This window comes from Stegostoma tigrinum, chromosome 7 (assembly GCF_030684315.1).
Source record: "Stegostoma tigrinum isolate sSteTig4 chromosome 7, sSteTig4.hap1, whole genome shotgun sequence".
Classification (NCBI taxonomy): domain Eukaryota; kingdom Metazoa; phylum Chordata; class Chondrichthyes; order Orectolobiformes; family Stegostomatidae; genus Stegostoma; species Stegostoma tigrinum.
The window spans coordinates 94,786,565-94,809,589 of NC_081360.1; the positions used below are offsets into that span (position 1 = coordinate 94,786,565).

Below are 23,025 nucleotides of genomic sequence, written 5' to 3' on the forward strand. Positions count from 1 at the left end.
GCCCCAAAGTACGTGATAATTTAGAGGAAGGAACTGCTCGGATCTTAACATAATCAACTTTCAAGTTCATTCACATTGCCATTAAAGTATTCATCTTAGTCTAAACATTTGGGAATCAGGAAAAGTCTTTTTGCTTCCTTGCCTTTTCCAAATAAGTTTCAAACTTTATTTGCATTAAGCAATCTTCATCTCTACGTTATAGGGAAAGAGCAGTGGAAATGAAGCTAATTGGGTAGCTCTTTGGAAGAGCTAGCACAAATATAACCGGTAAAACATCTTCATGTGTCACATGATTTTATGACCACATGCATCCGTGTTCTCTCCAGGTTGGAGCTGACAGACTACATTTGGATTTGTGAAGAAACACAATTAGATCTTAAAGCAGAAAAAAAAACATTATTTTCAATAAATTCAATAAAAACAGGGAAAACATTCCTCATATCTTTGATATACGGTAGGGAAAGTGACAACAGGGTCCTTGAGGGACTTGAATGCTCATATATTAAGTTTGCATTCAAATTTTAAAATCATCAAACTTTAACATATTTAGAAGAAATGAAGGTTATTACCTGTCCATGATGCCACACAGGTCTATTTGTAAATCGCTGAAGTTGCCTTGCAAGCCTTGTTGCACCTGAATGAGGTTGGCTAGCTGGTTGTCGATTGACAAAAGTCGCATACAACCTTGAAAGGCACCAACTGTGTTTGCACATCCAGCATCAATGTCACTTCCAGGGCAGCCTGTGAAGTACAACAGGTACAGGGGGTGCTTAGAACATTAACGCTGATCAGGGCATTCACTGAATATTAATTGAATCCAAAGTACATTAAGAGCAAGAGAGCAACTAGAGAGAGAGAGCAGAGCCCCTGAAAAATCAAAGAGGTTGTCTTTGTGTTGAACTTCAAGAGTTGGGAGAGATATTAAGTGAATATTTTGCATCAGTCTTCACTGTGGAGAAAGAAATGAAGGCTAAAGAACACAGGGAAATAAATATTGAAGTTTTGAAAACAGTTCACATTACAGAAGAGGAAGTGGTGGAGGTCTTAGAAAAACATAAATGTGGACAACTTGCCTGGACCTGATCAAATGTATCCCAAGATGTTGTGGGAAATTAGGGAAGAAATCACAAGACCGGTTGCAGAAATATTTGTATCATCCGTGACTATGGGTGCGATGCCAGGAGAGTGGCTATTGTTGTGCCTTTGTGTAAGAAGGGATGGAAGGAGAAGCCTGGACACGAGAGACCTGTGAGTTTGACTTCAGCAGTAGGTATATTGTTGGACGTGATTCTGAAAGATAGGAGTTATATGCATTTGGAGAGGTGAGAAATAACTAGGGATAGTCAGCATGGTTTTGTATGAAGAAAATCAAGTCTCACAAACTTGATTGAGTTTTTTAATAATGCAACCATGAAGGTTGATGAGAACAGGTTAGTAGATGTTGTTTACTTGGACTTTAGTAAAGCCTTTGACAGGGTTCCACATGGTAGATAAATTAGTAAAGTTAGATCACATGAGAATTGGATATAAAATTTGGCTTAATGACAGGAGACAGAAAGTGGTGGTGAAGGGTTGTTTTATGGACTGGAGGCCTATTACCAATAGTGTACCACAGGGATTGGTGCTGGGTCCACTTTTGTTTGTCATTATATAAATGATTTGGTTGAGAACATAGGAAGCATGTAAAATTTGTAGATGAGACCAAAATCAGTGGTATAGTGAATACTAAAGAATGTTACCTAAGATTAGAAAGAGCTGTTCATCAATTGAGTCAATGAGCTGAGGAGTTTAATTTGGATAAATGCAAAGCATTGCATTTTGGAAAAGCAAACAAATGTAGTACTTATTCTAGAGTGAGCAAAAATCCCTGTCATTTAGAACACCAGACCAAAACCACTGGATTTTTAACAGAACTTTTAAAACAAAAAGAAAGGCAGCTGGGCTATGCTCCAGAATACACAATCATGGGGATAGCTGTCAAGAACCATAATTCATTCAGAAACCCTATTCATGTCTTAGGCCAAAAGGAACAATGAACCAGACCTAAGGCAACAGCTTCAGACATCTTGGAGAGATGACATTTTGGGTCAGGGCCCTTCTTCTTAAGTGCGCCCCAACTCAAAACATTAGCTTTCCTGCTCCTCTGATGCTGCCTGGCCGCTGTGTTCCTTCAGGTCCACACTGTGTTAACTTCAGACATAGAACATAGAACATTTAACAGTACAATCTGTACCATCTTTGACTCTTCAGAGGTACCAAGGCATTCAACTTCAATTAATGTTCATTTGCAGAAATATTGGACATTCGACTTAATCAAAACAAATTTACACCTACTCTAAACTCTCAGGAAGCCAATTCAGCACAAAGGGAACAACAGAAACACAATGGATAAGGCATTTTTGTGAGATGATAGTGTAGCAACAGTCTGTATAACTGCTAACATAGTGTCGAGCTGGATGAACACAGCAGGCCAGACAGCATCAGAGGAGCAGGAAAGTTGATGTTTTGGGTCAGGACCAAAATGTCAGCTTTCCTGCTCCTCTGATGCTTCCTGGCCTGCTGTGTTCATCCAGCTTGACACTGTGTTATCTCTGATTCCAGCATCAGCAGTTATTACTATCTCTGTAAACTGCTAGCCCTGAACTGGTAGAGAGAGAGAGGGACAGACAGACAGACAGACAGAGAGAGCCATCCTTGCAGCTACCAAGACAAGAGGGATTCCTGACAGCTACTCTCCCTGATAACTATCTGCACAGCTACCTCACTGAAACCGACCGACACAGGGCTGCTCTGCACCGGGGAAACCAACAGCAACCGATCAAGGCCAGCAGGTCTGACAACTCTCGACCCCGAAAATCACCAACATGACTGACAAGGCCTCAGACACATCCCCCTGCGGTGAAAACCGGCTCATAAGCCATCACAAAGTAAGAAAGTCTAAGGTTCTCAAACCAGACCGAACACTGTCTAAAGTCCTCAGTGAAGAACCAGCTACAGCAAGTTCTTTTGGAACAGCCGGCTTTATTTCAAAATTGTGTTTATCCCCAGTGGTGACCTTATTTCCTCAAGACCCAAAAGTATCCAGCCTAGCTAGCAAGGACGGGAAGGTTGGTTGGTGGCAGTGCAGGGCAGCCCAAGGTTAGGAAGTCTGATTAAAATGCCTGCGTTTGAAAAGACTGTTTAGTTTCTAATAGTAATTAGCCTGTGTCAATTCCACTGTTTTTAATTTGCCTTTTTAACTCGTGTATTTTTATTCACCTTTGATTTATTTCCCTGTTTATTACTTCTGTCTTTTCTTTTCATGTGATATACTCACCTTAGCATTTAATAAACACAGATTCTTTGCCCTAAAACACCTGCCTATTGCCTTTTTTATTTCACATTCTGAAATTAAATCCAATGTCAGAACCAGGGATCTCGGGATGATTCGAGCCACCTAAAAGCCAGCAGATTACTGATCGCAAACCAGATTCCCTACATCATAGAATTAAAGGTAGGGCCTTTGGTAGTGTTGCAGAACAGAGAGAACCAGGGCTTCAGTTACATCATTCTTTGAAGATTGTATCACATGTAGACGGGATAGTTAGGAAGGTGTTCAGCGCACTTGGGTGTATCTGATTGATCTGGCACATAAGGCTAAAGATAATCCCAGGAGGTTCTATAACTATATTAAGAATAAGCGAGCGGCTAGGGAGAGAACAGTTCCCTTAAAGATCAGCATGGCCATCTACGTATGGAGCCCACGGGAAATGGAGGAGATTTTTAATGAATATTTCTCCTCAGTGTTTACTGAAGATAGAATCATAGATGCTAAGAAAATAAGGGAAACAAGTGGGAATGCTTTGGACCGCATACAAGGATGTTGCCAGGACTGGTGGGCCTGCCGATTGGGAGAGGACGGCCAGGATCGGACTTTATTCCTCGCCTTATTGAGCATATAAAATCATGAAGGGCATAAATAGGATGAATGCATATACTCTTTTTTCCAGGGACAGGGAATTGAAAACTAGAGGGCATAGGCTGAAGGTGAGAAGGGATAGATTTAAGAAAGACCTGAGGGGCAACTTCTTCACACAGAGAGATGTGCGTATACGGAATGGGATGCCAGAGAAAGTGGTTGAGGTAGATACAAGAGCAACGTTTTAAAAATATTTAGATAGGTGCATGGATGGGGAAGGGTTTAGAGGGATATGGTCCCAATTGGAACTGGCTGAGTGGGCACCATGGTCAGCATGGACCAGTTTGGACTGAAGGGCCTTTTTCCACATTGTATTACTTTGTAACTCTATGACTCTATATCCCTGAAGATTGTTACAACCTATGGGCAGGCCAACTACTCAGTTTAAAAGGTCAGTTCTGCAAGTGAATTGGTCCCACCTCCAAAATAGTAGCTGCTCCCTGAATACATCCGTATTTGTATGGTTGAGTGAGCGGTTGAGGCAGTTTCGCCGTCCAACGTGACACTGACGCGATTCCGTCTGGCTCTCAAATGGATGATGTGCCACTGTCCATCATTCAGATTGCTCCCTGTGAGAGGAAAATGCAGGAGCCCATGAGTTTTATTAAAGGAACACCACTTGGTTTATGAACCTAGATTGGCTGCTTCAGAGCTATTTATAAATTACAAAGATTTAAGAAGATCGATTAAGTACTAGGAGAGAATTAATTTTCTTTTACATGCAGTGGCTTGTTATGATCTGAAATACACTGCTTGAAAGGCTGGTAAAAGTAAGACTTAACGGTAACTTTCCAAATGGAATTGGAGAAATGTTTGGAAAGGAAACAGGCTGCAGGATGATTGTGAAAAATGTCTGGGTGTGGGAAAGCGGGGAGATGGTGAGTGGAGTTGGGACTAACTTTTAAAGAAAGCGTGTAGCAATGATGGATTAACTGAGCTCTTGAGGTGCTGTCCAGCAATTTATTTCTTTGATAAAATCAAGAACTGTGGATGCTGGAAATCTGAAACATAAACAGTAAGACAATAGATCTGGCAGCATCTACATTTGAAGAAGGGCCACTGGATCCAGAATGTTGCAGGTCCTGTGACCCTTCCTCTGAGCTGATGGTAGCTAGGAGAATGTAAGTTTATAAGCAGAAGATAGGGTGGGGGCAGGGGGTAAGGAGTAAATGATAGTTGGGGATAGAACCCAAAGAGAGAGAAGAACAGTTGGACAAACTGCCTGGGAAGGTTAGGGTTAATGGAGACTGTTAGTGGCTAACAATAGAAAGTGTGTAATGGCAGCTTATGTGATGTTTTCAGAAATACTGAAAACCTGTCCTTTAGACATCAATGCTATTTCATCTTAAAACTAAATTGGCAGCTGCAAGTATAGCTACTGATAGCTTGAAGAGGCAGTGGTGTAGTGTTTATGTCACTAGACTCTGAGCCTAGAATCTCAGGTTAATATTCTGAGGTCGGGGCGATCAAATCCCATCATTGATAATATAAATCGGGGGAGGAGAAATAAGTCACATGGCAACCACATAATCACTGCAAATTTTGTAAGATGCTGCTTGGACTACAATGGGAATCACTGTGGTTGCCTCTCAATTCTCCCTTCCTGCAATTATAGAGGTTAACAAACTGTGGCCTAGCCAGTGACTCTAATACCACATGAATGAATAAAAAAGGACTGTCCCATGAAAATCTGAAATAAACCCAGAGAATGCTGAGGAAGCTCATCAGCGTCTGTCAAAAGAGAAACTGTGTTAACGTCACAACAGAATTGATATAGCCAGATCTGCTACACTTCTCCAACGCCTTTTTGTGAATAAAAAAAACAGCATTCTCTATGCTTCTCTTGCACTTTGGAGGGAACAGTCTCTCTACTGCTAGCACAGATGATTCTTCCAGTGTCTCCAATTGTGAGCACACATTGTATCTGATTCAATTTGATTTGATTTGATTTATTAGTGTCACATGTATCTAAGTACAGTAAAAAGCTTTGTTTTGCATGCAGTGCTGGCTGGTCAATAACATACAGAGACATATACATCATAAGGTGATTGAACAGAACAAAACATACAAATTTACAACTGCATAGAAGGTGTGCAAAAAGCAAGATCAACACTACAGGTCCATTTGAGATTTGACAGGTCCATTCAGTTGTTTAACAACAGCAGGGAAGAAGTTGTTCTTGAACCTGTTGGTAAATGTGTTAAAGCTTTTGGCATCTTCTGCCTGACAAAGAGGTTGGAAGAGATTAGAACTGGGGTTGGAGGGGTCTTTGATAATGTTGGCTGCCTTTCCGCAACAACGAGAAATTTAGATGGAGTCGATGGATGGAAGGTTGGATTGTGAGATGGTCTGAACTGTGTTCACAACTCTCTGTAGTCCCTTACCGCCCTGGGCAGAGCAGTTGCCATACCAAGCCGTGAGGCACCCAGACAGAATGATTTCTATTGTGCATCTGTAAAAGTTGGTGAGGATCATTATGGACGTGTCAAATTTCCTTAGCTCCTGATGAAGTGGTGTGGTTGTGCCTTCTTGATCATCGCATTAATGTGGGTGTTCCAGGACAGATTGTTGGTTGATAGCTGATTCACAGGAACAATGTTTGGGGATTTTTTATAATCATTAACAATGAAACGTCTGTGGAGTTCAGACCAAGTCTCCTTCATTTCTCCATTTTATACAAATTTAAAACCAATCTCCAAGACAGTCATATAAAAATTCACATTGGCTAACAATACTTAAAGTATCTGTTTTGATATGAACTGAACTATACATATCAGTGTATGGATCCACAAATACACACAACTTGCATTTGTGAAGAGTCCGAAATACAATAAATCATCTGAAAGCGCTTTGCAGGAGTGATATCAAACAGGGTTTGATACATTGTTGTAGAAAGAAATTTCAGGACAAGTGACCAAAAGGTTGGCCAAAATACAAGGGGTCTTCAATTGAAAAACTTCTGATGTATGAATGCTTATACTTACAAACAATCCCATACAAAAGTGTAATTTTAAAGATCCAACATATGCACTTCCTGTGCTTGCAAACAACTATTTTATTTGTCCTGCATTGTGTGTTGATTTAAGTACAAATCAACTCATGATGAGACTCAAGAATGGAAGCCATTCACAACCCGGGGACTTCCTGTAGTGGGTTTCAAAGAGTGTTTTAAGAGTAGGGACAGTCGTAGACCGGTTTAGTGTTGTGTGCCAAAAGCAGCTGAAGATGCTTAGCAACAGGATAGAGCCATTGGGTTTCTTAAACCTTAACTGTCATTCAACACAATTGTGGTCTCAACTCCACACTTGTCTGCCTGTCATTAGGCTACTCATTTTGATTTAGTTTGCTTCATTACTGTCATGTGTACTGAGGCACAGTGAAGAGTGTTGTTTTACATGCTATACAGGCAGATTGTACTTTATAATTGCTTCAGGGTAACAGAACAGCGGGCAGGATGCAACGTTACAACTGTTGGGGTGGTGGTACGGTGGCTCAGTGGTTCGCACTACTGCCTCACAGCACCAGGGACCTGGGTTCAATTCCACCCTCAGGTGGCTGCCTGTGTGGAATTTGCATGTTCTCCTCGTGTCTGTGTGGGGTTGCTCCGGTTTCCTCCCACAGCCCAAAGATGGGCAGGTTAAGTGGATTGGCCATGTTAAATTGCCCCAAGTGTGGTCGGATGGGAAATGGAGGGATAGGATCGGGGGTGGATCTGGGTGGGAGGCTTGGTATGGACTCAAAGGGCCAATGGCCTATTTCCACACCAGAGGGAATTCTATACAAAGAGAGATAATAAAATCACTGTAATCCCCAGAGTATGAAAACAGGCCATTCAGCCCAACACTGACCTCCAAAGAGCATCCTACCCATCCCCCGACCCTATCACTGTAACCTTGCATTTCCTGTGGCTAATGAACCTAACCTACACATCCCTGGACACTATGGGCAACTTAGCATAGCCAATTCATGCACTTTGGACTGTGGGAGGAAACCAGAGCACCCGGAGGAAACCCACGCAGACACGGGAGAATGTGCAAACTCCACACAGACAGTTACCCGACGTTGGAATCAAAGCCAGTTCCCTGGTGCTGTGCGGCAGCAGTGCGAACCACTGAGCTGCAACTGTGCCACATTAACATTAAAGAGTATCTGTGAAGGGAAAAACAGAGTTAATGTTTCAGGTCCAGTGACCCTTCCTCAAAACATTAAAGAGGTCTGTTCAAAAGTCAGATGACAGCAGGGAAAAAATGGTCCTTGAATCTGTTTGCACATGTATGAAAACTTTTATATCTTCTTCCCGATAGAAGAGCATAGAAAAGTGTGTAGCTGGGGTGTTAGGGGGTCTTTGGTTATGTTGGTTGCTCTCCTGAGGCAGGAGGAAGGATTGAAGGTGTCAATGGATTGGAGGTTGGTTTGCATGAACAATTAAAATAAAGAATCTAAGCAAGGTCAAAAACAGGCCAGCAAAGAAACATATCAGGTCTCTACAGCTGGAGGAAATTTACCAGGATGTTAGAGATAATGGGAACTGCCAATGCTGGAGAATCCAAGATAACAAAGTGTGGAGCTGGATGAACACAGCAGGCCAAGCAGCATCTCTGGAGCACAAAAGCTGATGATTCGGGCCTAGACCCTTCATCAGAGAGGTGGATGGGGAGAGGGAACTGGAATAAATAGGGAGAGAGGGGGAGCCTCCATTTCCCACCTACTAACCTCATCCCGCCTCCTTGACCTGTCCATCTTCCCTGGACTGACATATCCCCTCCCCACCTCCCCACCTATACTCTACTCTCCACCTATACTCTCCTCTCTCCATCTTTGGTCCGCTCCCCCCTTCTCTTCCTATTTTTTCCAGAACCCTCTCCCCATCCCCCTCTCTGATGAAGGGTCTAGGCCCGAAACGTCAGCTTTTGTGCTCCTGAGATGCTGCTGGGCCTGCTGTGTTCATCCAGCTTCACACTTTGTTATCTTTACCAGGATGTTGCCTGGTTTGGAAGATATTAGCAATGAAGAGAGATTGGACAAACTTTGTTAGTTTTTGAGGTTTTGGAGTAGATTTGTAGCTTAGGTTGTGGATCTTGTGGTTGGCATTGGCTTGCCGAGCTGGTTTGTTGTTTTGCAGACGTATTGTTACCGTACTGGGTTACATCATCAGTGCAGCCTCCAATGAAGCGTCGGGATGTTTTCCCGCCTGTTGTTTTGTTTATTTTTACTCAGTCATCCCAGGAAGAGGGGTGACCTGATGGAAGTTTACAAGGCTGTGAGAGGCATGGATAGAATGAATAGTCAGAGTCTTTTTCTAGGGGACATAAGTTTGAGGTAAAAGGTGGTAAATTTAAAGGTAATGTGAGAGGCAAGGTTTTTACACAGAGTGACTGGAATGCGCTGCCAGAGGAGCTGGGTGAAGCAAATATGACAGGAACTTTTAGAAGGTGCCTTGGCAAATATACGAATAGGCAGGATATAGAGGGATATGGACTGTGTAGAGGCCAAAGATTTTTAATTTAGAAAGGTATCATGTGTCAGCATAGGCTTGGTGGGCCAAAGGGCTATACTATTCTTTAGATCTTTGATTACAAAGATAGATTAGAATGAGGCCAGGGATAGATGTGAAGGTAAGGATGAGAATTTTAAAATTGAGATAGGACTGAATCAGGAACCCATATACATCAGTGAATGCAGTTGATGATGGGTAAGATTATTGTGAGTTTGGTTACAGGTAGTAGAGCTTTGGATTCAAGTTAACGGAGGTTCAAAAATAGAAGGCTGGCCAACAGTTCCCTGGAACAATCTATTCTGGTGGTAACAAAAGCAAGAATTAGGGATTCAGTAGTAGCTATGTTATAGAGATGGAAGTAGGTGTCTTTGTGATAGCAGATATGTGGTCAGGCACTAATCTTGTGGTCAAATGTGACACTAAGGATACAAATAGTCTGACTGAGCCTCAGAGATGCCTATGAACTTGCAGACATCCAGATTAGGGATAGGGGAGAGCCATTTGTTCCCTGGAACTTGCTCTGCCATTCAATAAAATCGCAGCTGATCTCCTTTTCCTGCCTAACTACCTCCAATAACCTTTGACTCAGTCAAGGATCTTTCTACTCCTGCCTTAAAAATAAAGAATGAATACTCCTTCACCAAAGACTCAACATCGTCTGAGAAAAAACATTTATCCTCATCTCCACCTTACATGGACAACTCTTTATTTTTAAACGGTATCCTAGAATTCCATTTGCTCCCGCGAGGGGGCACATCATTTCAGCATCCAACTTGTCAGATCGCCCTCAGTCTGATAGATTCCAAGAACATCACTTAATGTTTCTCTAATTTTCAGTTTGCACAGCTCCAGCTCGTCCAATGTTTCCTTCTAAGAAAACTGCTCATCACAGGTATTTGTCAAGTGAACCCTGTCCAAGTTATCTCAGGCTATTCATCGTTTTCTTAGGTAAATGAGCTAAAGTCCCCATAGCCCCAGAGGGCAGCTCTCTCATGAAAGAGAGATGACGAGTGGGATTTAACCTGAGGTTCATTACGCCTCACGCCAGGAGTGAGGTTGAGAAGGCATGACTTTTGCAGTGAACTCAGGTGCGTCAGAAATTGAACCTGTGCTGTTGGTGTCATTTTGCATCACAAACTAACCATGCAGCCAACTGAGCTAACTGACCCCTTACTCTCTGTCTTTTGTACTCCAGAAGTGGTCTTGATGATTGCAGGTGTGCCAGGGAGGAAGAGGTGGCATCAATGATTAAGGGATAGAGTTTGTGCTGAGGACTGAAGACAACAGTGTCCAGCTTTGCAATATTTAGTTGGAAGAAATTTCTGCTCCTCCAGTACTCAATGTTGGAAAAGCAATCCGATAAATCAAGGAAGTGGAAATACTGGTGAGGTATTTCTGGTGGATGACTTTAGTACACTACTGTTATAGTATCTGTAATAACATCTCTTTTTTACAGAAAGGCTTGAGAGAAATATGATACTTAAGGTGGAATATTACACATACTAAAGTATTTGCATAAAAGCTAAACTGAAAATTTAACATTTCAGACAGACATGTGAAGAAAATTACAATTGAAATTTCAGTTTAATTTTACTGATAGCTGTTCTTTTATACTGTCTCCACTGGCATTTAAGTGCATATATTTTGCTATAAACCAATTTTGAAATTGCAGGATAAAGCCTTCTGAGTTGCAAACACCTTTACCTACTCTTCTGTTTGCAGTATCCCAAAACTGTGACGAATTCAATTAACAGCTTCTTCACAGGCAAAGTTCAAACGTCAGCATATAATTTGCAAGGCAACTAAAACTCTTCAAGCATTCACAATTCAATTAGTCGTTGCTGAAGAGGGAGATCTGGTGCTGTAAACTTGTTGGGATTAAACGCTTGGTTGAAATGGAAGAAGCTTTCTGAAGATTGTAAGTTAGCGGAATGTTTTGCATGGCATTTGTTGTAGAAATTACTGCCCAAAGTAAAAACTGTGGAATAATTCCGTCAATAAACGGTAACTTCCAGAAAAGCACATCATGAAGAGGTTATACTTTGTCAACGTATTCTTGCTTTATAAGAAAAGATAATGTAAAATGCAAATGTTCCACATTTTCATGATGGTAATGCACATGCCCAAGAAAATGGGTAACAAGATCACTGGTAATTCAAGGAATTAAAAATACAATAGATATATTGCAGAATAAGGTCATCTCTCTGCAATAAATCATTCTCAATCATCATATTGTGCTTTGCATTTATTCAGATGCAGATGGACAGGGATGAATGTTGTGGCACTCAGATAACTATGAAAGTAAAGAGGGCTTTATTTGGGAGCAATGGGCTGGGGTGGTTCTGGAGGAGGGAAAGTGTAAGCTTACAAAGCAAAAAGATATGCTTTCATTACAAGGCAGCTATTTGGATAATGATACCTCAAGTGAAAAAGGAAGGGACAGAATGTACAGACATAGTAAAACAGCTGGAATTAGGGGTGTATAAAAAGCAAAAAGAAAAATTAATGGCTTTCTACTTGAAAGAATCTGACTGGGAGAGTCAGATTGGCAGAGGCAGCAAGGAGGAAGAATTCATAGAGTCCATTCAGGACAGTTTCTGAGATTAATATATGTGGGTCCAAAAAAGCATCACACTGTTTTGGATCTGGTGATGTGTAATGAGGTATGTTTTATTTAATGATTTCAGATTAAAAGATCCCCTAGAAAATAGTGATCATAACATGGTTAGTGTAAGCATTCAGTTTGAGAGAGAGAAACTTAATTCAGAAACAAGTGTACTAAACTCAAATAAGGGTAATTACAAAGCATGAGGGCAAAGCTGAGAGGAGTGGAGTGGGGAAGGAGTTTAGCAACAAAGACAGTTGGGGAACTATAGCAGGCGTTTAGGAAAATAGCTCATGACTCAAAACAAAAAAACATACAAAATATGGTGAAGATTAGTTGCAAACAAGAGAATTAGGAAAGATATAAAAATGAACAAATGCTAATCAAAAACCTATTGAAAAAAGAGGAACAAACATTGAAGATAAACATGTAAACAGTATCAAGACAATGATAACTTCTTTTCATATATAAAAAAGGAAGAGAGAGACCAAAGTTAACATTGGCTCTTTAGAGAATAATCTTGGAGAAGCAATAATGTCAGAAGATTTATACAAGCATTTGGCACCACTCTTCAATGTAGAAGACTCTAATAACATTCTAAAGGCATGAAAGAATAAAGGGTCAAAAAGGGGAAAGGAATTAAATATTATAATACAAGAGAAAATGGACTAAAGAACATAATGTGGCAAAACATTTTCTCCCACTGGAAGGTGTGGGGGCCATACTATTAGAGATATTCAGCAGGGAGCTGGATGTGGCCCTTGCAGCTAAAGGGATCGAGGGATATGGAGAGGAAAGAGGAGTGGGATATTGAAATTGCAAGATCAGCCATGAGCATATTGAATACTCAGATCAGCCATGATATCGTTGAGTATGGGAGCAGGCTTGCTGGACTGAATGGCCTGCTTCTGCTCCTATGTGCTAAAGTTTTATTTCTGGTAATGTACCAACTGCCTCCTGAACCGATTTGATCAATATAATTCATTAGCTTTCTTTGTGGTCACTCATTGACAAATTCTCTGATTGAAAACATTATGCCTAATGTCCATTCTTAATCTCATGGGATGGAGCTGACAAATCATCTTCCACGACAAACAGCTTCCCTGACAAGCAATGTAAGCTCCCAGATTCCACAATGGCTCCACTGAGTAAGCCAGTGAATAGCTAAGGTCTGCAGAGCCTGAGAGGTTTAGACTTGACCCTCAATTTGAGTTTGCTGAGGACGGTTTCAATTGTCATGTTGATAAGGCTGGTTCAATTGGTATCAGCCTGTCTCCTCAGTCTTGTTATGCATTGTTATAAAAAGTGACATACCAGCAGCCCTTTTGTTTTGAGCTCATCAGGACAGACGCAAGAATGCCAAATTTCAAAGGGAATGATCATTTCAAAGTATTAGCAAAGGGTAACAAAGTGTGAAGTTGCATGAACACAGCAGGCCAAGCAGTATCTCAGGAGCTCAAAAGCTGACGTTTCAGGCTTAGACCCTTCATCAGAGCTCCGATGAAGGGTTTAGGCCTGAAACGTCAGTTTTTGTGCTCCTGAGATGCTGCTTGGCCTGCTGTGTTCATCCAGCCTCACACTTTGTTATCTTGGATTCTCCAGCATCTGCAGTTCCAATTATCTCTGATCACAATATTAGCAAAGGGTGCTGCTCAGCTGGCAAGTTGAATCTGATTGGTCAGAGAGTCATTGAGGTCTGCAGCACACACAAAAAAATGCCCTTTGATCCATCACCACAATGCTAGTCAAAAACAGTCACCTAACTATTACAATCTCATTTTCCAGCAGTTGGCTCACAGTCTTGCTTACCACGGCTTTGTAAATATTTCTGCTTTTACCATCCTTGCATAGAACATAGAACATTACAGCACAGTACAGGTCCTTTGGCCCTCGATGTTGCGCCAACCTGTGAAACCAATCTAAAGCCCATCTAACCTACACTATTCCATTTTCGCCCATTTGTTTATCCAATGACCATTTAAATGCCCTTAAAGTTAGTGAGTCTACTACTGTTGCGGGCAGGGCATTCCACGCCCTTACTACGCTCTGAGTAAAGAACGTACATCTGATGTCTGTCCTATTTCTATCACCCTTCAATTTAAAGCTATGTCCCCTCATGCTAGCCATCTCCATCCAAGGAAAAAGGTTCTCCCTATCCACCCTATCTAATCCTCTGATCATCTTGTATGTCTCTGTTAAGTCACCTCTTAACCTTCTTCTCTCTCACAAAAACAGCTTCAAGTCCCTCATGCTTTCCTCATAAGACCTTCCCTCCATACCAGGCAACATCCTGGTAAATCTCCTCTTCACCCTTTCCAAAGCTTCCACATCCTTCTTACAATGCAGCAACCAGAACTGTACGCATTACTCCAAGTGTGGCCGCACCAGAATTTTGTACAGCTGCAACATGACCTCATGGCTCCAAAGCTCAATCCCTCCTCCAGTAAAACCTAGCACAACATACGCCTTCCTAACAACCCTATCAACCTGGGTGGCAACTTTCAGGGATCTATGCACATGGACCCCGAGATCTCTCTGCTCATCCATACTACCAAGAATCTTACCATTAGCCCAGTACTCTGTATTCCTGTTACTCCTTCCAAAGTGAATCACCTCACTCTTTTCAGTGTTAACTCTCAATTTGCCATCTCTCAGCCCATCTCTACAGCTTATCTATGTCCCTCTGTAACCTGTAAGATCCTTCTGCTCTATCCACAACGCCACCGACTTTAGTGCCATCTGCAAATTTACTACCCTCACTCAGGTCATTTTACAGGCAGTGAGTTCCATATTCCCATGACCCTCTGGATGAAAAGTTTCTTCCTTACACCTTCTCTAAACCTTCTTCCCCTCACCTTATATTTATGCCCCTTCTGGTCATTGATCCCTCCATCAAAGGGGCCATACAGAATGCACCAAGCAAGTATTGCTCCATTTTGACTTGGTGACAAATCAGCTTTCCTTTCTCAGGCAGCACTTCTCAATTTTTGGTATTCTTGCACTTGACCTGATAATGAAATACAAACAGCTTCAACAGCATGTCTGTTCTTTCAGCAATACTTCAGTTTTGTGCTATCAAGTGGCAATTATTTTGCATTGATGTTGTCAAAAGGGGCAATTTTGTAACAACACCACTACATAACACATGGGAAATCTCTAAAAGTATGAATGCAATCCTCACTGACAGGAATGTTGAATATAAGGAATGAAAGGAAGCCCTGGGGTATAAATGAATTTGCAAGTACAAGTCTGGCAAGTGCAAACTCAAGTGATAGATGTTCTGCCTCACAAAGATGAAGTTCATGAAAATACTGGAAACAATTAAGCTCATCAGAGTGGCTATCTCTTTTGCAACAACAATGCACCATTTTGCAACACTTAAGTGAAGATCACAGATACCCTACTATTAAATATGGAGAAAAATAACATTCAAACACCGTCAACGAACAGCATTGAAGGCTTTACTGCTAACCATGAAAAAAATTGTAAATAGCTAGTTGTACAACAAGCTAATGCTGTCAAAGGTTAAGGAAAAAGGATACACAGGTATTGGAGGTACTTCTGAAGTTTCACCAAGCTGAAACTAGCTACGGGTGGTCTATTTTAGGAGGAGAGGTAGAGTATATTGGGTTTGTACTCACTGGAATATAAAAGAATTAAAGGCAACTTTGCTGAAATATACAAAATTCTGAGGGGAAGCAACAGGGAAGATGCAAAAGATTTGTTTCCTGCTGTGAGAGAATCTAGGGCCAATGGGCGCAATCACTGAATAAGGGGTCACACTATTGAGACAGATGAGGAAGAATTTCTTCTCTCAGGGCACAGTGAATCTGTGGAATTCTGTACCACAAAGAGCTGTTGAGCTTTTTCAAGGCTGAGGTAGGTACATTTTACATCAGTAGGGGAATCAAGGGTTTTGGGGAAAGAGGAGCTGAGGATTATCGAATCAGTCATGACCTCACTAAATGGCGGAAAAGATTCAATGGACTGAATGACCTATTCCTATGCCTTGTGGTCTTAGGCAACAGTGGATAAAGCAACATGGAGTAAATGATGAGCCTTGACCCATTCGAATGGCAGGGTTGACTTGAATGGCTAACACCTTCATCTATTTCCTATGATCCAGTAACCAAATACGAATGGGTTTTTCAGCTACCACATTCGTGGGATCTTGAGGGAGGGTATGCCCAATTTCTAAGATCTCACGCACAAGTGGAGGCAGCATAATTATTGGATAGCCATTTAGGTATACATCAGGTGATGGGATGGCTAAGTGGCTCAGTGCTTAGCACCATTACCTCACAGGACCAGGAACCTAGGTTTGATTTGGTTTCCAAATAATTGTAGAATTAGCAGAATGAAACAGGTGTGTAGCCCTGATAACAAAGTGTGGAGCTGGATGAACACAGCAGGCCAAGCAGCATCTTAGGAGCACAAAAGCTGATGTTTCGGGTTAGTAAATTTGCAGACGACACTAAGTTCGGTGGAGTTGTGGATAGTGACGAAGGATGCCGTAGGTTGCAGAGAGACATAGATAAGCTGCAGAGCTGGGCTGAGAGGTGGCAAATGGAGTTTAATGCAGACAAGTGTGAGGTGATGCACTTTGGTAGGAGTAACCAGAAGGCAAAGTACAGGGCTAATGGTAAGATTCTTAGTAGTGTAGATGAGCAGAGAGATCTCGGTGTCCATGTACACAGATCCTTGAAAGTTGCCACCCAGGTTGACAGGGCTGTTAAGAAGGCATACAATGTTTTAGCTTTTATTAACAGAGGGATCGCGTTCCGGAACCAAGAGGTTATGGTGAAGCTGTACAAAACTCTGGTGCGGCCGCACTTGGATTATTGTGTACAGTTCTGGTAACCACATTATAAGAAGGATGTGGAAGCTTTGGAAAGGGTGCAGAGGAGATTTACTAGGATGTTGCCTGGTATGGAGGGAAGGTCTTACGAGGAAAGGTTGAGGGACTTGAAGCTGTTTTCATTAGAGAGAAGAAGGTTGAGAGGTGACTGAATTGAAATATATAAAATAATCAGAGGGTTAGATAGGGTGGATAGGGAGAGCCTTTTTCCTAGGATGGTGACGGCGAGCATGAGGGGGCATAGCTTTAAATTGAGGGGTGAAAGATATAGGACAGATGTCAGAGGTAGTTTCTTTACTCAGAGAGTAGTAAGGGAACAGAGCCAGGCAGGGAAGAGCAACGTGTCAATGTGACGTGTGTGTGTGTGTGTGTGTGTGTGTGTGTGTGTGTGTGTGTGTGTGTATGTAAACAGTCTGCTTCTTTAGGCTTAATAAAATGTGAGGCTGGATGAATACAGCAGGCCAAGCAGCATCTCAGGAGCACAAAAGCTGACGTTTCGGGCCTAGACCCTTCATCAGAGAGGGGGATGGGGAGAGGGAGCTGGAATAAATAGGGAGAGAGGGGGAGGCGGACCGAAGATGGAGAGTAAAGAAGATAGGTGGAGAGAGTATAGGTGGGGAGGTAGGGAGGGGATAGGTCAGTCCAGGGAAGACGGACAGGTCAAGGAGGTGGGATGAGGTTAGTAGGTAGCTGGGGGTGCGGCTTGGTGTGGGAGGAAGGGATGGGTGAGAGGAAGAACCGGTTAGGGAGGCAGAGACAGGTTGGACTGGTTTTGGGATGCAGTGGGTGGTGGGGAAGAGCTGGGCTGGTTGTGTGGTGCAGTGGGGGGAGGGGACGAACTAGGCTGGTTTAGGGATGCAGTAGGGGAAGGGGAGATTTTGAAACGGGTGAAGTCCACATTGATACCGTATGGCTGCAGGGTTCCCAGGCGGAATATGAGTTGCTGTTCCTGCAACCTTCGGGTGGCATCATTGTGGCAGTGCAGGAGGCCCATGATGGACATGTCATCTAGAGAATGGGAGGGGGAGTGGAAATGGTTTGCGACTGGGAGGTGCAGTTGTTTGTTGCGAACTGAGCGCAGGTGTTCTGCAAAGCGGTCTCCAAGCCTCCGCTTGGTTTCCCCAATGTTCTGCAAAGCGGTCTCCAAGCCTCCAAGCGGAAAATCCCATATGGTTCACTAACGTCCTTTAGGGAAGGCAGCTGCCATCCTTACCTGGTCTGGCCTACATGTGACTCCTGACCCCCAGCAATGTGGTTGACTCTTAACTGCCTGCTGGGCAATTAGGGAAGAACAATTTTGTGCAGATTAGGTGAACTGGCCATTCTAAATTGCCTGCAGTGTCTCAGCATGTGCAAACTAGGTGGGTTAGCCATAGGAAATGCAGGGATAGGGTAGGGGACTGGGTCTGGTGAGATGCTTTTTGGAGGGTCAGTGTGGACTATAAAACTGATCCTAGAACTGCCATCAATGTAATAACTCTCCTATTCCTAACCTATTGAATAATTATTGTGTTCAGAGATAGAATCCTTGGTGTGAAAGCAGGCCATTTGGCCACACCAACTCTCCAAAAACATCCTGCATGGACCCAGCTCTCTGCCCTATCCCAGTAACCCTGCATTTCCCATGGCTAAGCTACCTAGCCTGAAAATCTCTAGAAGATATGGGCAATTTAGAATTTGCCAAAATACCTAATGCACACATTTTTGGACTGTGGGAGGAAACCAGAGCAACTGGAGGAAAGACATGCAGACACAGGGAGAATGAGCAAACTCCATACAGTCACCCAAGTGCGGAATCAAACCCAAGTCCCTGGAGCTATGAGCCAGCAGTGCTAACCACTGAGCCACCGTGCTGCCCTCAATCTCTCTATTACGGGGTTCCCGGTGTTCAGAACTGCCATATACAAGACCCACTTAATCAAAGGCTGAGGATAGAACAATAAGCACCCAGCAAGGCAATGCTCTACCTCACCTTCAGCAGGTCTACAGACAAACTGAAGGCAAGCACTGCTGTACTGTGGAACTCGCTCTGGTATGTTAGGGTAGATGACCGTTATCTTCAATGCTCTGTGACAGGAGAATTGCATTTATTGTGCCACAGATTTCCATTGGTGTTGTCAATAATGCTGGGACATTGTTATTCAGGGATGAGAGAGAATTGCTGAAATCCCTGTTTCCTTCCTAACTGTCCACAATTAGTGTGCTTCTAAGAGAAAGTAGTGTATATTTTAATCCCCCAGGTGTGTGGACTATTTAAATAAATGGCTGCACTTTTTTTGCTAGTAGCTTTAATGTAATGCTAACATAATCTGATGTAATGGCATTCTCCCAATTTGCCACACACACAGGGACACTTGGGAGAAGTGTAATTCAAGAGAATCTATTTATTATAATTTATTCATGCACGGGGTGCAGGCATGACTGACCAGACAGCATTTATTGCCCATCCCTCATTGCCCAGAGGGCAGTTAAGAGTCAACCACATTGCTGTGGGTCTGGAATCACACGTAGGCCAGACCAGGTAAGGGTGGCAGTTTCCTTCCCTAAGGACATTAGTGAACTAGATGGGATTTTCCCCTGACAATCAACAATTCATGGGTTCATGGTCATCATTAGACTCTTAACTCCAGATATTTCATTGAGTTCAAATCCCACCATTTGCCATGGTGGGATTTGAACCCAGGTCCCCAGAACATGTTGTGGGTCTCCGGATTAACAGTCAAGCAATAATACCACTAGGCCATCACCTTCCCTCAATGGTGACCATGAATCTATTGTCAATTCCTGGGGAAAACCTGTCTGGTTCACTAATGCCCTTTAAGAAAGGAAACTTCCATCCTTACCGGGTCTGGCCTACATGTGACTCCAGACCCACAGCAATGTGGCTGACTCTTACATGACCTCTGGGCAATTAGAGATGGGCAATAAATGATGCCAAGCCAGTGACGCCCTCATCCCATGAATGAACTAAAACAAAACACATACCTTTCCCAAATTGTATATGCGTTTGTTCCTAATTCAATTAAGGATGAAGCTCATGGTGTTGCACTGGTTAATGGCCTTCAACTGTGCTGGAGGCTATACATTCGATTGACAAGATTGGACTTTAAAGATATGGCAGCACAGTTTGACCTTTGCTATCACTTACTCTATTGTGTATATTATTGACCATATGACATACCTCAAGAGCAGTAGGGGCTTGATGCCAGCTCCCCAGAGGCCAGTGCCCCACGCATTTACCACATTTTATATTTCTGCAAAGTGTATATGCTGATATGTTGATGTTGCAACCCATGGATAAATAAAAACACATTTTAACTCTGCAAGATTCTTCACAGTCCTAATTCCTTCTAAACTCTCTCTTCTCAATGAATAACTCCGAGTCAGTAAGTTCTTTAATGCCTGCAGTGTGGTGTGTTATTCTCTGATTGTGTTTGTATTGTGATTTAATGAAAGATAATGAATATTGAGACACAGGATATGACCATTACTTTCTCAGGTAAATTTTCTAGATGTTATGAATAATGTAATTTCGTTGAAACTTGAGCATTGACCTGCCATTTTCACTTGTCAGTTGCTACATCTTTACGAACAATACTTTGTACAGTTCAGCAAGTTTGCAATTTAATATTTTTTAATCATGTCTAAATATACTGCATTCTATTCTGAATGAAATCTAATGATCCATTGTTCTGTGCCTCCAACTCATGGAATTGGCTACCTGACATGCATTATCCCGATTTCTTTGCATGCTGAAGTTGTCACCTTCTTCTCCCTGTTAATAATGTGCTCACTGAGTTCCCCAACACTTGTAAGATCTCATCATTTAATTGGCCTTTTCTTTCTTGCCATTCAGTGATATTCCTCAAGGGCTATTCCTTCCAAAACTGAATTATTGAGCTTTTCAACGATCATTATGGTTGAGTAGTCTCTCTGACAGTTTGTGAAACTTTAATGCTGCATTATTTCAGGTGCTTCAAATTTGCGGCTATTTCCTCATTTTATTAAGAGGGTACTTGTGAATGTTCAGCATATTGCAAAGCCAGGATAATAGCAAGTATACGATAACAAAGTGTAGAGCTGGATGAACACAGCAGGCCAAGCAGCACCAGAGGAGCAGGAAGATGGCCGTTTCGGGCCTAGACGCTTCTTCAGAAATGGGGGAGGGGAAGGGAGAGAGGGGGAGGCAGATCGAAGATGGATAAAGGAGAAGATAAGTGGAGAGGAGACAGACCGGTCAAAGAGGCGGGGATGGAGCCAGTAAAGGTGATGTGTAGGTGAGGAGAGAGGGAGGAGATGGGTCAGTCCAGGGAGGATGGCCAGATCAAGGGGGCGGGATGAGGTTAGTAGGTGGGAGATAGGGTGGGGCTTGAGGTGGGAGGAGTGGATAGGTGAGAGGTAGAACAGATTAAGGAGGCAGGGACGAGCTGGGCTGGTTTTGGGATGCGGGTGAGGGAGGGGAGATTTTGAAGCTTGTGTAGTTCACATTGATACCATGAGGCTGCAGGGCTCCCATTTGAGTTGCTGTTCCTGCAACCTTCGAGTAGCATCATTGTGGCAATGCAGGAGGCCCAGGATGGACATGTCGTCTGAGGATTGGGAGGGGGAATCGAAATGGTTTGAGACTGGGAGGTGCAGTTGTTTAGTGCGAATCAAGCGTAGGTGTTCTGATGTAGAGAAGGCCACAACAAGAACAGCAGATGCAGTACACCACATCAGCAGATGTGCAGGTGAACATCTGCTTGATGTGGAAAGTCTTCTTGGGGCCTGTGGCTGGTTTTGGGATGCAGCAGGGGGAGAGGATATTTTGCTCTTCCCCACCTCCTGAACCTATCCTTCCTCCCACCTATCCCCTCCTCCCACCTCAAGACCCACCCCCATCTCCTACTTACTAAATTCATCCCGCCCCCTTGACCTGTCCGTCCTCCCTGGACTGACTTATCTCTTCCCTACCTCTCCACCTACACTCACCTTTACTGGCTGCATCCCTGCATCTTTGACCTGTCTGTCTCCTCTCCGCCTATCTCTCCTCTTTCCATCTTCGATGCGCCACCACTCTCTCCATATTTATTTCAGAACCCCCTTCCCCTCCGCCATTTCTGATGAAGGGTCTAGGCCTAAAACATCAGCCTTCCTGCTCCTCTGATGCTGCTTGTCCTGCTGTGTTCATCCAGCTCTACACCTTGTTATCTCAGATTCTCCAGCATCTGCAGTTCCTACTATGTCTGAAATAATAGCAAGCATTATTTGAGGAAGTTCAGGGAAGTCCTCTTAGTAATCATATGAATTATTTACCTACTCAGTAGTTTGGAGTTGTGATGTGAAAAATATTACCATTTTGTTCTCTTGCCCTTAACTCTGATTACATGGCAGAAGTACCTCTCCGTGGACAGAAGAAGGCTGAGAGATGATCTGATAGAGGTTTACAAAATGCTAATCGGGCTGGACAGAGCAGATAGGGCAAAGTTGTTTACACTCATCAAAGAAACAAGAATGAGAGGGCATAGGTTTAATGTGGCATGCAAAGCAAAGGTGATGTGAGAAAAAAGCTTTTTTTCCACAATGAGAAGCTAAGGCATGGAATGTATTGCCTGGAAACATGGCGGGAGCACATTCAATTGAAGTCTTAAAGACACCTTGGAATTTTCTTTTACATAGTAAGGCTGTGTAGGGTTGTGGACGATAGGCAGGAGGTTGGCACCAGGTAATAGATCCAGACTGCATAATACAGCTGGTACAAGCACAAAGAGCTAAGTGACCTCTTTCTGCACGCTGATAATTCTGTAATTCATTCCTGTGGTACACTTTTGGCTGTCCTAAGGGTGCGAAAGGAACAAAGACAAGATGCAGTGCAGAAATTCACCTTCCAAGCCCATGGCCACTTCCCTTTGAAGGCTAAGGGCAGCAGATACATGGGAACCGCAACCCCGGCAAGTTTCCTTCCAAGCCACTGGCCATCCTGACTTGGAAATATATCACCATTTCTTCAAGGGCACTGGGTCAAAATCCTGGATTCCCTCCCAAATGGCCTTTTAAATCAATTTGCAGCCCATGGACTGCAGTGATTCAAGAAGGCAGCTGACGACCATCTTCTCGAGAGCAATGTG

The 23,025-nt window shown here is 42.9% G+C and overlaps 1 protein-coding gene across 2 annotated transcripts in view; it reads right to left on the bottom strand.

Moving 5' to 3' along the window:
- The window catches only part of LOC125454249 (contactin-associated protein-like 5), a 974,390-nt gene that overhangs the window by 412,070 nt on the left and 539,295 nt on the right, over positions 1-23,025 (bottom strand). For both annotated transcript variants that reach the window (XM_059647525.1, XM_048534833.2), the window contains 2 exons: positions 4,378-4,527; positions 570-741 (listed from right to left, as the gene is read on the bottom strand). In XM_059647525.1, the coding sequence (XP_059503508.1) occupies positions 570-741; positions 4,378-4,527 (322 nt within the window). The remainder of the gene's footprint in view (positions 1-569; positions 742-4,377; positions 4,528-23,025) is intronic.